Raw genomic sequence first — 14,733 nt, 5'->3', positions numbered from 1 at the left:
TACATTCATCTTTCTAAGCATTTTTAAAAGCCTGCTTCCAAGCTGCCACAACCCCCTTTTTGTCTTGGGTAAGTCTCTGGGCCTCAGGTTTCTCTTTTGAAAAATATGGAGATTGGACTTGACAGAGGGTCACTGGGTGGCACCCAGAAGTAGAACTCTGTGGTTCTGCAGCAGCTTTTTATGGCTCTGTCCACATCTGGAACCTCTTCCAGTGGTCAGCTGAAAACTGGTGCTTTCTTTGGGCGAACAAACAGATCAGGTGAGCAGGAGCCAGAAAGCCATCACCACCGGCCTCACCATGATAGCACACCCCTGTCTTCACATTCCTACTGGGTCCACAGTACCTGAGCATAAAGGCCTCTCGGTCCTCTTTTCCAATGATGATGAGCTCGAAAGTTAGGGGCTAAACAAAAGGGGGTGATTCTGGGAATGTTGCTGACACCAGAGGTTAGGATCGCTTTGGAAGCAGCCAGGTTTGGGCAGCAGTGAGGCTGTGTAGTTTCCTAGCTCTAGAAACTAAAATAGTAAACTTTAATTGCTCTTAAGAAAGGGATTTTCCAATCTGGATCTGTAGTAGAGGGAGATCTTCTAGTTTTCAAAGACTACTGAAGATAACTTTGGAGAATATTGAAAGGAAACAGAGATGAGTCCAGTGAAGTAATGTGCATTTAATAGTTATGCAGTTGTTGACCATAAAACAAAGGTTGACTAGAAACTTTATCACACACAAAAAAAAGATTTATTTGGGAAAAAGAAAGGATTGCAGTCTGGAAAGTGCAGACATGGTGATCCCTGTGCAAGTTCTGCCTGAAACAAGAAGAAGTACCTTATAGAGGGGAAGAGGAAGTCAAGGGGAGAGGTGGTTCCAACCCTAGAGCTATGTTTAGCGTAGGGTTCTTCCTGTAGGGCCCTGGCAGTGACAGAGTGTGAGAGCTCCTCCCACAGGCCCTCCTGATTCCTGTTTAGGTTAAGATCTCTGTCATAACTTTTTTAAAATATGTTTTTATTTTTGAGATAAAGAGAGAGAGAGAGGAAGGGAGAGGAAGATAGAAACATGGATGCGAGAGAAACATTGATTGGCTGCCTCCTGCATGCCTCCTACTGGGGATCGAGCCCACAAGCAAGGCATGTGCTCTGACTGGAAATCAATGGCCTCCTGGTTCATAGGTCGACGCTCAACCACTGAGCCACGCTGGCTAGGCCTCTCTCATAAATTTTGATGCAGTAAGTTGGCAATTCCAGGTCACTTCTGCCAAACAAATAAGCAAAAATTGTGAGAAGAGATGCTTCATGTATATTTCCCTGTTCTATACAATGGTACATAATAGTATGCCATAAATATCTGTAAGTTCATTAAATCTAAGATATTGTGATTGTTAATTGTAATTTAAGTTCTTGCCATATATTATTAAAGTAGTCTAGTGGAGAATAATTGATGTGATATTTCCCGGTAATTCAAAGCAAAACAAAACACTAATCCAGGTTTGCTTTGATTATCTATTTCAAATGAAAAATTAAACAGTTTTTATTTTTTACCCCCTTAAGAGAATAAAATGAGTTGGACCATTAGTTGCTAACCCCTAGTTAATGATCATTTTTTCCTTTGAAGATTAATGTTCTATTTATCTGCCTCAGAGATTCCTTTCATTGACTAATGTGCAGTGGAAAGTTAACCCTTTCATGTTGCAGAAATGACAACTTGCTCAGCCTGGCCTCTTGGTCCTCAGCTATTTGGAGGGGTCTGTGTAGTAAACGGATGCTCTAGGTTGTCCAGAAGCTCAATCTTTGTTTCTGGGCTCCAGTGGAAGCCAAGGTCGGTGTGCTCCTTCCCGCCCCCACACTACCTCTCTTGGTCAAAATGCAAGGTTTACACTGCCTGGAACCTTTTAAATAATTGCTTGGTAGATGATGTTGATGATAATAATAACTTAATATTTATTGAGCACTTAACTGTGTCCTGGGTTCTTTATATGCGTTATCTCATTTAATCCTCACTCATTCCTTTGGATTAGTCAGTACATTTACTATTAGAGTTTTTGGAGATAATGAACCTGAATTTTTAAAAATTAGGAAATCTTCCTAGGTCACCCAGCTAGAAGTTATGCTAAATGATTCTGCTTTTTAATTTCATTTATTAGAATATTAGTACGAGAAAAATGCTGAGGAATTTTGGTCTCTCAGAGTTTCCTATCCTGTGATTCCACTGGTCTGCTCCTTAATGAGATTTACATGTATATTGGTTTTTGTTCAAACTAAAATGAGAATTTAAAATATTTTATATGCAAGCAGATGGTGCTTTAAGCATGATTATTTGCTTTAATAAAAACTGAATTGGCCGTGGCTGGGTGGCTCAGTTGGTTAGAGCATTGTCTCAGACACCAAAAAGATTGCAAATTTGATCCCCCATCAGGGCACATACCTAGGTTGCAGGGTTTGATCCCTAGTAGGGGGCTTCTCTCTCCCTCTCTCTTTCTCTCTCTCTCTCTCTCTCTCTCTCTCTCTCTCTCTCTCTCTCTTTCTCTCTCTCATCTCCCCTCCTCTCTAAAAATAATAAACATATCCTTGGGTGAGGATCAAAACAACAAAACTGAATTATTGTAAAAAATCAATTTGGTATTCAATGATTTGTTTTATTTCAGCCTGAACTCTATGATATCATTTTTAACCATTTAAAATTCTCATGAAGACTAGAAGTAAGTTTTATTTTAAGTCTGATTTGCTGACTATGTTCTAAGAAAATGCCACGGTGAAGCTATAAATAAAATACCTTATTTTATATTTATTACTTCTCCTACAGCTATCATAAATTCATAGAAAATTCTACACATGTGTAAACCAGGAAAAATGAATTTTTTTAAAAGTGTGAGTCATTGATCATCTCAGATATAGCTGAGGAGCCAACATTGGTGAGGTAATTAAGTTACTAGAACCATCAAGGAAAATAAAATTGACTATATTTAGCACCTCCTAATTTTTTTATCTCATAAAAGTTAGTTGTTATTGATTGTCTACCTCTGGCTGTAATGACGAATCTTCACTTAAGGAGTCCAGTGCATAATTGAAATGCACTTCAGTCACACCCAGTGTTTGACATATTTCAAGTTTTCAGCAAAGCTTTGGGTGAGCTCAGATTAACCAGCTTTTACCCAACAACCAGGTGAGCCTTTAATATATTGAGCTTAGAGATCTTCTGGAGAAATCATGTCAGTTAGCTTGCACTACAAATTATTAGTTTGGTTCCCAAATAATAAATGTTTATACTCCTAAACTAGACCTACTCTGAATTCATTTTTATCCCTGAAAAAAATATTTTTTTACAGAATGAGACTATGTTCCAGATAACATCCTTCCCATTCCCAACAAGTATAGTATTACATGGGTTTCAGGAAAGGCACATGGTTCAGGATAGCACTAACCTCTCCCTGGAATAGAAAAGCTAACAGAACACACTTAAGAGCTATCTAGCATGATTGCTTATTTATGGCCAAAGGATGGCTTTGTAATCTCACATGCAAAGCAAGCAGCAATAATTTTACTTGACATGGACATTCTTTACTGAAGTGTACACAGATGGAAACACTAAGGGTGAATTTTACTATGAACTCAAATAAATAAAATTAAATTATAGATCACTTGAAAAATTGCATGGCAGTGTAATGAAATTTAATGACTCTGGTTTGGGACTACCTGTTTACATAATGTGGGAGCAAAGGGCAGAAAACTCAGCCCAGACTGCCTTTAGCAAAATAACTGCAAAGTCTGAAGGTTCTGATTTCAGGTATGGCTTGATCAAGGCTCAAGTCATGTCATCAGATTATTTCTGTCCTGATTTTTTGGCTCTCCTCCTGTACCAGCCCCTTTCCCAGTCTTTTCCCCTTGTATTGCTAAGATAACTGCCACAACTTAGCCTGACAGATAATCCTGTTTGAGACCAGCAGAGAAAGAGGGCCTTTGCTTTTCTCTTCATTCAAATAAAAGCCCTGTGTGCCCTGATCATACACAGCCAGGGACTATGCCCAGTAGGGCCCTTTGCACTGACAGGATTAGGCCTTTGTAGTTGAGGATTCCTTGTACCATGAGAAGGGTGAGGCAGAGGCATTCCCATTTGTCTATTTGACAGTAATGATACTAATAAAACTTAACATCTATATCCTGGTTTTTATGTGGCAGGCCATATGCTAAGTGCTTCACTGTGAATTGCCTCATTTACTAATAGGACAGAAAAGTTCCCTCTGACGGGCATTTTTCTCAGTGACTCCGGCAGTAAGATCACTAACTGAGAATATGGATGGGAAAGAGCATGCACTTCTAATGTTTTCCCCTCCACTTAATGTACTAATTCTTTAAGATACTCTTTATCACAGTAAGGAAATTTCTTTATATTACCCTTAATAAGAATCAGGAATGGGTGCCATCCTCAACATATAGTTTCCGTCTCTAAGAAGCTGGTTGTTCCCACATCTCTCTATTTGAAGTCAGAGAAAAGGGGAGATAGGGCCTGGGGTGCACATACTCAGTCCTGTATGGATGGGACCCTGGAGTAGCTAACATCATCTCCACTCACATCTCAAAGACCAAATATTAACCACAGAGCCACAGCTAGCTGCAAGGGAGGGTGAGGATTAGCACCTCACTGAACAGCATGTGCCCGGCTAAAACACGAACACTGTTGAAGTATAAGAGATTGGAGGACAGCTAACTACACAAGATAATCATATGCTTTGTTCCTTTAATTTTTTTGATGCACTACAAAACATTAATATATTTTCTAATGTTAAATCACCCTCTCCTTCCTAGGATAAATCCCACATTGGTCAGGAAGATTCTTTTTACTGGATTGTTGGAGTTGATTTGTGAATGCTTTATTTAGGATTTTGGCACCTATGTTTACTAAAGTATTTTTAAACTAATAATAGAAAATTGTAATACTTTACATGTATATGGTACTTTGCTGTTCCTGAAATTATTTCACATATGTTATCATCATGAGAATTGATGGTTATCAGGAGCTATTAAAAAAGCAGTATATAATAAATGTGTAAATAGAAAACATCTATAAATGGAAACTGCCTTTTCTTATTATTACCTAAACTCTAAAGGGCTGTCAGTGAGACTGAAGTAAAGATTAGGAGAGAAGAGAATACAGAGGACTGAAAAGGGTTTTTGCTCACAGGAACCTAGGAGGGAGTTACCAACCCCAACCCCGCAACCCCCAGAAAGCACAGGGAGGAATGGGGCTGCTGGCCCTTTAAATGTCCAGCCCTGTGCTGGTGTTCTAGACATTCTATCAATATAATGTTTAAACAACCTGGTTTTGAATTTATAAGTAAAGAATTTCCTGGTTATTAAACATTCTTTCTTAACTTTTGTTTTGATTTCTTATCTGCACAGACTAAATTAGGCCGTGGCAACTGAGCTCTCCCCTGGGAAAAGGAAGCACTAAATATACAGGGTGCTCCTGCTGCCTGTCTGGCGGCCAGGTCGCATACGTGCCCTGGTCACACAGTCTCCCGCAGGGTTAAGGAGCTTTTCCAGAATACACAATTACCTAACAGTGATCACCCAGAAGTATAAAGTGCCTTTGGGAGGGAAATACATGGCCGGCTGACATAATTTTGCAAAAAGAGGCAATTGATAACAGATTAGGCATCACAGTAAACATAGAATTGCCCAAATAGCAAGGCCTGTTTGTAGAGCTGACCCATACAAAATATGCTCTTCCCTGAGTCTCAGAGCCTCTGGTGTGTCATAGGTTAGGTACTTCGGGCAGCATTCACTCTAAGATCACTCAGCAGAGCTTTCAGCCCTCTCTGCCCCTCCTCAGCCCTCTCTCCCTTCCTCTCTCTCTGCCATCCTCCCTCCCTCCCTCCCTCCTTCCCTCTCTCCCTTCCTCCCTCACATGCACCCTCAGAAGCAATGACACCACAGTGTACCTGGGAAGAACCTGCTGGCTTCTCCTGAGGCTGGCTGCACATTCCAAAATGAAGCAAAGATCAGGGAATTGTCTGATAAGTCACATCGGTGCACATGTTCCATTGGAACAATTCGATCCCACAGTAGCTTTTTGCCCTGGACTTTGTGCATTGATCCAACTGGTCAGATAAGTCATCCAAACCTACTTTCCTTTGTGCTGTTTGGGGAAAGCCTATGTGCCTAAGTTCTTAATGACTATTTCTTCTGGGATAAATGCACACCATGCACAATACATAACCGAAAGTGCATGGAGAAATACCCCAGAGACCCATCTATTACTTACCATCACCAGCCCTAGAAGTTCATTATGAATATGGATGATGAATTCGGTTAAAGTCCAGGTGACTAGAACCTCCCAACTGCCATTTTCCGTCTTTCCGAGCGGATGTCATGTGTCACGAACATACAACAGTGGTATGAGCTACACAGGTCGTGTAACTAAGCACCTCAGTTTAAAATAGTTAATTATACTTTACCCTCCAGGAAGAAAAAATGTTTTCTCGGGTTCCTGAAAATGGATGATGAGTAGTTTAGAACTTCGTGGATGTCCAAGCTTTGGTTGCCTATTTTTAAACTGCCGAGCTGGGGTTTGAAACAAGCTGTTCAGTTCCAGAGCCCAACTCAGTACCATTAGGCCCTATGGTCTGTTCATATGAGTAGATAAGAGAAAAAAAGAAGAGTTAGGCTACCAGATAGTAAATTTGCTGAAAGCTTGGACAACTGTAATAGCCTGATGTGGGTTCAGCAAAAAGTAGGTCAGCCTTTCAGTGAAGTAAAATCCAAATAAAATGATAAGGGCACAAAGGTAGATCCGAATATATCTCAGAATTTAGGGTGAAAATAGATTTCATCCTAGCTGTCTCCCCTCTGCCATCTCATTATAAGAGCTCAATACATGTTGTGTTGTTGTCAAATCACATTTAGGTTGTTCAAGATTTAAACGTAAAAAGTAAAACTAAAATGTTTCGAAAAGCAGTTTTAAATGAGTATTTCTGTCATCTGTGGTGGAGAAGCTTCCTAAGCAGAGTCTTGAAACTAAAAGCCATAAGGGAGAGAATGATAAGATTTGACTACTCAGAATTTTAAACTTGTGCAAGTCTGAGCATACAAAGTCTTATAAATAACCCCAGATCCTCTTCTCAAAAAATATCTTATTCTAGAGCTTCGAATAGATAAGCTTTAAAAATATAAGCAAAGGGATCGATTAAGTGAAAAGTTATGAATCTACCCACCACTGAAATCTCTCTAAGATGGCCACAGCACCAGGATGAGCCTCACCAGTCCAGATTAGTCCGCAACACAAAGAAGTTATTTCTGTAGAGACAAAACCTGCTGGCAGCCTTAATCCCTCCCAAAACCTCAGACCACATGCAGCCATTAACCAAAGTAAACATGGAAAGAGGAGCATTGGAATTGTCAGTAAATTCTGCAGAGTCAAAATTCAAGCCATCAGTTTCAGTGATTCCCAGAAGTTGACAGCTAAATCTAAACACTGTGTGGCTTTGAGATTTTACAGCTGGGCCCATGCAAAGGTTTCTGGAATTTAAAAAAAAAAAAAAGAATATAATTGATGTAGCATACACAGGCACCTTTGTATGTCGTTAGCTTTTAAAGTATTTGTTTAGCCCCAGTGAATAAAGGAATCAAGGAATGTAGGATTGAAAATCTGCGTAGAGATCAAGGTCAAGTGAAAGCCCTAAGTAGCTTCTAAGAGATTTGCACCATCCTGGGCCATGGTAACATGGCAGTTTCGTCTGACTGGCCACAGCCTGTGAATAAGGCCAGCTTTAAGCAGCTATGGCGGTGTTTAATTTTGTCCCTAAACTGCAACATCCTCATTGTAAATTTGCTCTCTTTAATTTGTAGTGACCTCAGGGAATAGGATATCTCCGTTGGAAATGGGGCCCAGGAAGAGCTTTGTGGGCCTAAATTTGAACGGGGTGATCCCTGCGAACCTATCCTAGTGAAACTGATATTCACAGTGATGTGCCAAGTTGGTTCATTTGGAGCTGGTCTCACCTCCTTACTAAAGACCCCCTTGTAGAGGCCCCAGAACTCCTCACCGAGAGGCTGAGCCTCACGTAGTGTCACAAAGAATAGGGACAATGACCCCGATAACTCTGATCCAAAGAAGTTGTCTCTCTTGCTTCAAACTACCCAGTAATAGGGGTGTTGTGGTTGTGGGGGAGTATTTGGGAGTGGAGATGAAATAATCCTGGAGTTATCTATTCAGCCTCCATCTTCCCTGGTTTGGTATAGAGATGCGCACGCTGTTTACTAGGTAAAATAAGCAGAAAATATTTCTGAGACCATTTATTTTATGTTAACAGATCATGTTAGAGCTTGTTAAGAAACTATTCGGGGTTGCTTTGGGTACTCACTGCAGGAGAAAATTGACTTGAAAATGATAAGTACAGATCTGTGATCAAGTATTTCAGAGTGTCTGAGCGATGGAAAGAGAAAAAGGTCGCAGACAGATGGCAAAAAACTGCATTTGACCTTTGTGCCATGGGGTCAGAGTGCCTTTTCCTCTCTTCAGGGGGCAGGAGGGTTGTGAAATGCAACTTAGGGCTGTAAACTTGGACTGGTTGGAGAGCGGCCACCTTTATTTAGCAGGGTCAGCAATGCCTTGGACAGTTGAAGGGTAGGTTGATCATGACCTCGCTGCTACCAAAATTATGAGTTCATTTTAGGTTCTTTTCTCATAGTCAAGACAGCAGCATCTCAAAGTAGCTGAAGAAAGAGAAAGCTTGCTTCAGTTTCTGGCTGTTCGATCTTAGAATTGCACCTGGGTATTAGATCTGGCAAAGAATCATCAAAAATAATGTCATTGTGTGGGTGTATGTTACTTTATCCAGACATTTCACTTTTACTTTCCTGCTCTCTCTCCTCCCCTTACCCTCGTCCCTCTCACAACAGGCGTAGAAGACATCGTGGCGATAATGATTCCTGAGCCCAAAGGGAAGGAGATCGTCAGCCTGCTGGAAAGAAACATCACCGTGACGATGTACATCACCATCGGTACCCGGAACTTGCAGAAATACGTGAGCCGCACGTCGGTTGTGTTTGTCTCCATCTCCTTCATCGTCCTGATGATCATTTCCCTCGCATGGCTGGTCTTTTATTATATCCAGAGGTTTCGATATGCAAATGCCAGGGACAGGAACCAGGTGAGTAGCAAAAAGTTTTTCTAAAATTTAAAAATCACCATAAAAATAAGACATGTTATTGTATAAACTTAGAAAATCACACAAACTACTAAGACAAGACCAGAATTACCCTAGGATATCCCATCTCCGACACTCAAGATAAGCACTTAATATTTGCTGCATAGTTTTTCAGATCTTTGCCAAATACACATATTTTGATGTTTTATCAGTATTGTTTTATAAAATGGAGGGGCTTTGTCCTATATACCTAGTGCTCATCTTTATTTAGGCACATAATAAAAGGAGAAAGGGAACATGAGCTGAGATTATGCTAATAGTGGCAACATGGTTTAGGAAGAGCCCAAATTTCCTCCCTGTGGATAGAAGAAAAGGAAGTAAATAAAAGCTATTTTAAAAAGCAATTAATTTTTGAACAGATAATATATATACATGGTATAAATTTCAAAAGGTATAAAATGGTGTAAATGCAAAGTAATTGCCTTCCCATGTGTACCCCTTAGTTACCCAGGTCCTCTGCCTGGAATTTCTTCTCTTCTAGAGATATTTCATGTGCTTGAAAATGCATGTACATTCGTGTGTGTGTGTGAACAAATAATAGTACACTTAATTCTGTACCCTTATTTCTCACTGTATCTTAGAGATTAATTTATATCAACACTCAATTCAAGCTGCCTTCTCATTTCTAATGCCTGGATTACATTTCCTTTTCTGTGTATGCTGTATTTATTAAACCAGCTCCTATTGATGGACATGTTTTCTCTTTTTAAAAAAAATGTACAAGTGACACTAAGCACACCCTACTGATTGAATTTGGCCCTTTTTGGCCTTAGAAGTTAAGATTGGTTGTTAAGTCCTTTCTAGTATCTAGTCTAAGACCCCCTGACTCCGGGGGTTCCACAGAGGAGGCTCAGGGTTCTTCCACTCAACTAATCACCTCCCTTCTTAAACTCTGAGATGGAGAGCCAGGGTCATGACAGATTCTTTTTAATTTTGTTTTATTGATTGATTTTGAGAGAGAGGGAGAAGGGAGAGAGGGAGAGGGAGAGAGAAACATCGATTTGTTGTTCCACCCACTCATGCACTTGTTGGTTGATTCTTGTGTGTATCCTAACCAGGGATCGAACTGGCAACCTTGGCGTATCCAGATGATGCTCTAATCAACGCAGCTACCCGGTAGGCCAGGGACATGACAGATTCTTGACCTGAATGCCAGTGTCCACTATGGGCAGCCTCCCTTCCCCTCCAGGAAGTGAAGGAGCCATGTGTCCCTCACCCTCCAGATGTGCCACTTTGGCAGCTGCTCACCCTGCAGATGCAGCGAGCAGCATTCCTGCCATGGCTGTGGCAGGTGAGCCTGCCTGCTGGTGACGCTCGGGGACATTGTCCCTCTGTCTCCTAGGATATCCCATCTCCGACACAAAGACGGGGTCTGTGTCCTGAAAACCACAGGACTCTCAGTAGACGGCGGCAATTTCAAACATGGGCAGATCAGATAAATGATGTAAGGCTCTTTTTTGTTTTTCATAAACAATGTTGCCTTTGAGGCTAATCCAAGGAAACCAGACCTGGTTTGTGTTGTTTTATGTGAGGCCTGGTAATGACATTCAACCAAGCTTTCTTGAAAGAGGTACTCCTCTGTGTGAATACTTTTCCTAGTATTTGCGTGTACATGGCCCATGGCCCCTTGATTTCATTTGCACATTTGGTCCTAAAGTTATGCTGTAACAAGAGAAGCAATGGTATTTAAGACAAACTTGAACGCCACAGGGGAAGAGAGAGGGAAGGGAAAGGAGTATGCCAAGTGTCCCAGGGGTCAGAAATGCTTCTGTCTCCTAAAAAGTGACAACCAACTCGGTCCCTAATGTGTTCCTGCAGAAAGTGCAGAGCCCTCAGGAGGATGGAAAGGCAAAATGTATGTTATATCTGTGACCTATTCAGTGAGATAATTAGCCATTGATTTGCCATGTTTAGATCATTCAGGTCCCAAGGATCTTTGCCTCCCAGTCCTGTTCTGTGTGGGAGAAAATCCTGACCTGGTAAAACTGGAAATGACATGACTCCACATACCTAGTTTTACTAACGAGGGGAACTGGGGTCCAGAATGTTGAAGTGACTTGGCCAAAGTCTCACAGTTAGTGACAGAAATAGGACTGAAAGCTGGATCTTCTAACATGCAAGCCATTGCCTTCTCTTCTACACCACCTCCCACAAAAGATAACCCTGACGTTTCTACCTCATGCCATGGGTGCACAGCTTTAAGTCATCACTCTGTGAGGTCACCAGGCTGATTCTCTTACCCACTTTACTACATTTACGGAGTGGTGACGTACATCATAGAAATCAGCTGAACTGGCTGTGCAGTGATTTCTGTTGCATCAGCCAGGCCTGGAAAATTCATTGTTATGTATTAGAGCGAGTGAGGGAAGTGTCTGAGTCACCCGTGGCCACATGAGGTTCCAAATGCCTGGGACCAACTCTGTTTATGTTTACAGTGTCCTCTCTTCACCTAGGACATAAGAACACTTCGTTGTTTTTCCACTTGGTGGTGGTGACGAGAATCATGATGATCAAATACAGCTGTCAGTAAAAAGGGGCAAATATGATACAAAATTATCCAATCAGATGAGATGGAACATAAACTCGATTTTGATGCTGTATTGGTGTCCTTATGTTCCTAGTTTGTTTTTAATCATGTTCACTGCACGTCTGTTTATAACACAGAAGGGGACAAGAGGAAAGTGTCTTCATTTTCTCCATCTCCTAAGGTCACTAGCTTAGGTGTCTTGGGTTGAACTGGAGTCTGCCATTGTTTACCATCCTTGTTGGCATTTATATAGGACTTTCTTCTTTTAATAAATGGTTCTTTTTTATTTTCCATGAAGCCATTTGTCTTCACTATTGTCAAGGAACCAATAACCTTGGCAAATGCTTTCTTATACTCATTTAGATTCAATTGACAGATAAATCTAATTATTAAGATGGCCCAACTCCTGGTCATCTTTAGTGAAAAGCATGATTTGGATCTAGTAGGGTTAGAGAAAATCTGTAGGAGCCCCTAGACAAGGGAGAGGAATCACCCCCTGAAACAAAAGGCCTCTAGAAACTTGAGGTGATCCCTAAATGTATGAGGTGGCCCCTAAATGTACCTGCGGTGGTCGCTAAGTCTCCCATTAGCAGCCCGTTAGTCTGCATTTCTGAGAACCAACCACAAAGGAAAGGATGGTTTTTGTGACAGACTTCTGGTTCCAACCCCCAGATTCTCTATTCAGGCTCCACACCAGGCTCAGTTTGAGCAGGGCCTGTGGTTTTTCTCTCCTTTATTCTTGGTGCAGTTAAGAACCCAAAGATGGAAGAGACCAACTGCAAAAGCTACAACTGCTTTAGTTGGACCATTTCATTAAGAATGTTTAGGTTTTCACTCATTATCTCTTTAGTTTGCATTTTGGAAGTCCAGTAATACTGGTTAGAAAATTGTTGCAAGTGAGTCAGTGTTTTTATTTAGAAGTCAATATTCCTGGGTCATTTTTGTGTCATTTAAAGAGAAATACAAACGTGTGTATACTTACAAAATTTGACTACATTACAAAACTTTATGGTGCTTTCCCCTTTTTTGGTTAATCTAGACTCCTATTGAAAATAGCACTCCACAGTTTCATAACTATTATCTATATCTCAGAAGCGGACTTTTCTGTATTCCCCAAGGTATCTAGAACATCTCTGCCCCCAGCACGTCGGACTTTCTTATCCTTTGTCAGCCACTCATAAAATGTTACCCATTTCCTCCTGAAAGGAGGTGTATGTGAATTACCATCTGAAATGAGGTTGGTCTCAAGGCAGTCCAAGGGAAAGGAATACCCTCACACCATTTTTCCAGAATGATGAGGAAAACATGTCTTCCTTCCTTTGTGAGTCATCTGATTTCTCAGGACTTCCAGGGAGGAAGACCTCTTAGACTTGGTGTTGAGAGGACTTTATCATTTTCTTTTACACTCGAATTTCTCCATCTGCTAGTTCTGCTCATGTGAGAAGCCCATCTCCCAAATGACTTTATCCTCCGCTGAACTCCTTTAACCTCCCAGCCCTCAGTCACAAATGCCAGTAATGGAATTCCTCTTTCTAATCCCCTAACCATTAACTCTGCTATTAGCCATAATCCCTGATACCCTAATGTCAGCTTACATTTCCTGGATAGACAAACCATTTTCTTTTTGTTTTTTATAAATGCAGCTTTCATTTTCCCTTAAAAGGGTATGGAAACAGCTTTTTATTTTTCTGGAAGAGAGAAGGGGATTTTTTTAAAAACACCCCATTTTTATTCAGATATAACCAAAAGCAAAATAAAATACATGGACAAGATAGAAAGTAGTCTTTGAATTTACCTTACATGTTCACATTTTAAAAGGGCATATTTCATTTGTTTAAAAACTGATTTTAAATAAATTTTGAAAACATTATTTCTGGTTCACCTCCTTAAAAAAAGATGGTCTTTTTTTTTTAGTATAATCCAATACCATTGTTTGAAAATAATTTTTGCTGCCTTATTGCTCTGCTTTAAAAATAAAAAACAATTTAAGTGATGGAATTGGGGGCAGATATTATATAATACAAATTAAACACAATTACAGAAATATCTGAATTCATAACTTAAAACAATCAATACTTGACTGTAGGTCCGGATCTCTTATTCTAAATATAATATTCTACAGGTTTTCTGCATTTACTCCCTGTAGCAAGTAGCCCCTTCTCCATGTCTTTCAATTCTTGCTCCTGTCTTCTTCAATAAAAAGCAGCTCTTAGTTGCGACAGGCTGGATTTGCCAAGGTCAGGACCATAGCTTTGCTTACCTAACCACATGTATCATGGTTTGTCCACGTATTTTCCCCTTAACTGGTAAATTTCTCAGGTTGTTTTCCATTCTTAAAAAGAAACACATACACACACACAAAAAAAACAACAGTCTCTTGGTTTAAGATTTTATTCACTCATCAACATTAAGGGAGATTCCACTAGATAGTAAACTACAGAGAGCAGAAATTTGTGTTTTCACTACCATTTTTTTCAAAACCCAAAGCTTTTGAAACTGGGACGAAATATGTGATCTGAAATATGTATTGAATGATCCACTGTCAATTACTGAAGGAAGCTCTATTCATATTAATGGGAAGCAAACATAAATACAGCCCTGTCCTCAGGGAGCTTACATGAGAGAAAAGTAACTGGGGTTGATCTTTAAAATAGTATATGTTGTCACAGGGCTATGAAGCAGAGGGACAAGGTGCTGTGAGGGTGTAGACCAGAGGGGTCTTTTCTCCTAGAAGACATCTGGGAAGGGCTCCCCACAAAATGACTTGATTTGAGACCAAAGGACAATTAGTCAAAAACTAGAGGAAAAGAGGAGGGAAGAGAGTTGCATCCTGTTTAGTTTTACCTCAGTTCTTTTTTCCTCTTACACTATGTCCCCCATTGGTATTTATCATTATAGACTCTTCCTATTTTTCCTGCCAATTTAGTTTGCTGTCTACTCCTGGACTTCTGCATAAATCTCAAGTGTATATGGGTGTCCCTTTAGGAAACAGCCAAAGTTTACTCT

General features: G+C 40.4%; 1 protein-coding gene across 1 annotated transcript in view; it reads left to right on the top strand.

Annotated features, from left to right (window-relative positions):
- The window catches only part of RNF150 (ring finger protein 150), a 171,535-nt gene that overhangs the window by 91,889 nt on the left and 64,913 nt on the right, over positions 1 to 14,733 (top strand). Inside the window, exon 3 of the mRNA XM_023752835.1 lies at positions 8,893 to 9,143. Coding sequence (XP_023608603.1) covers positions 8,893 to 9,143 — 251 coding nt within the window. The remainder of the gene's footprint in view (positions 1 to 8,892; positions 9,144 to 14,733) is intronic.

Source organism: Myotis lucifugus, unplaced genomic scaffold (genome assembly GCF_000147115.1).
Source record: "Myotis lucifugus unplaced genomic scaffold, Myoluc2.0 scaffold_1, whole genome shotgun sequence".
NCBI classification, from domain to species: Eukaryota; Metazoa; Chordata; class Mammalia; order Chiroptera; family Vespertilionidae; genus Myotis; species Myotis lucifugus.
The sequence above is the reverse complement of the archived record's forward strand: the minus strand, read 5'-3'. Positions and strand labels throughout refer to the sequence as shown.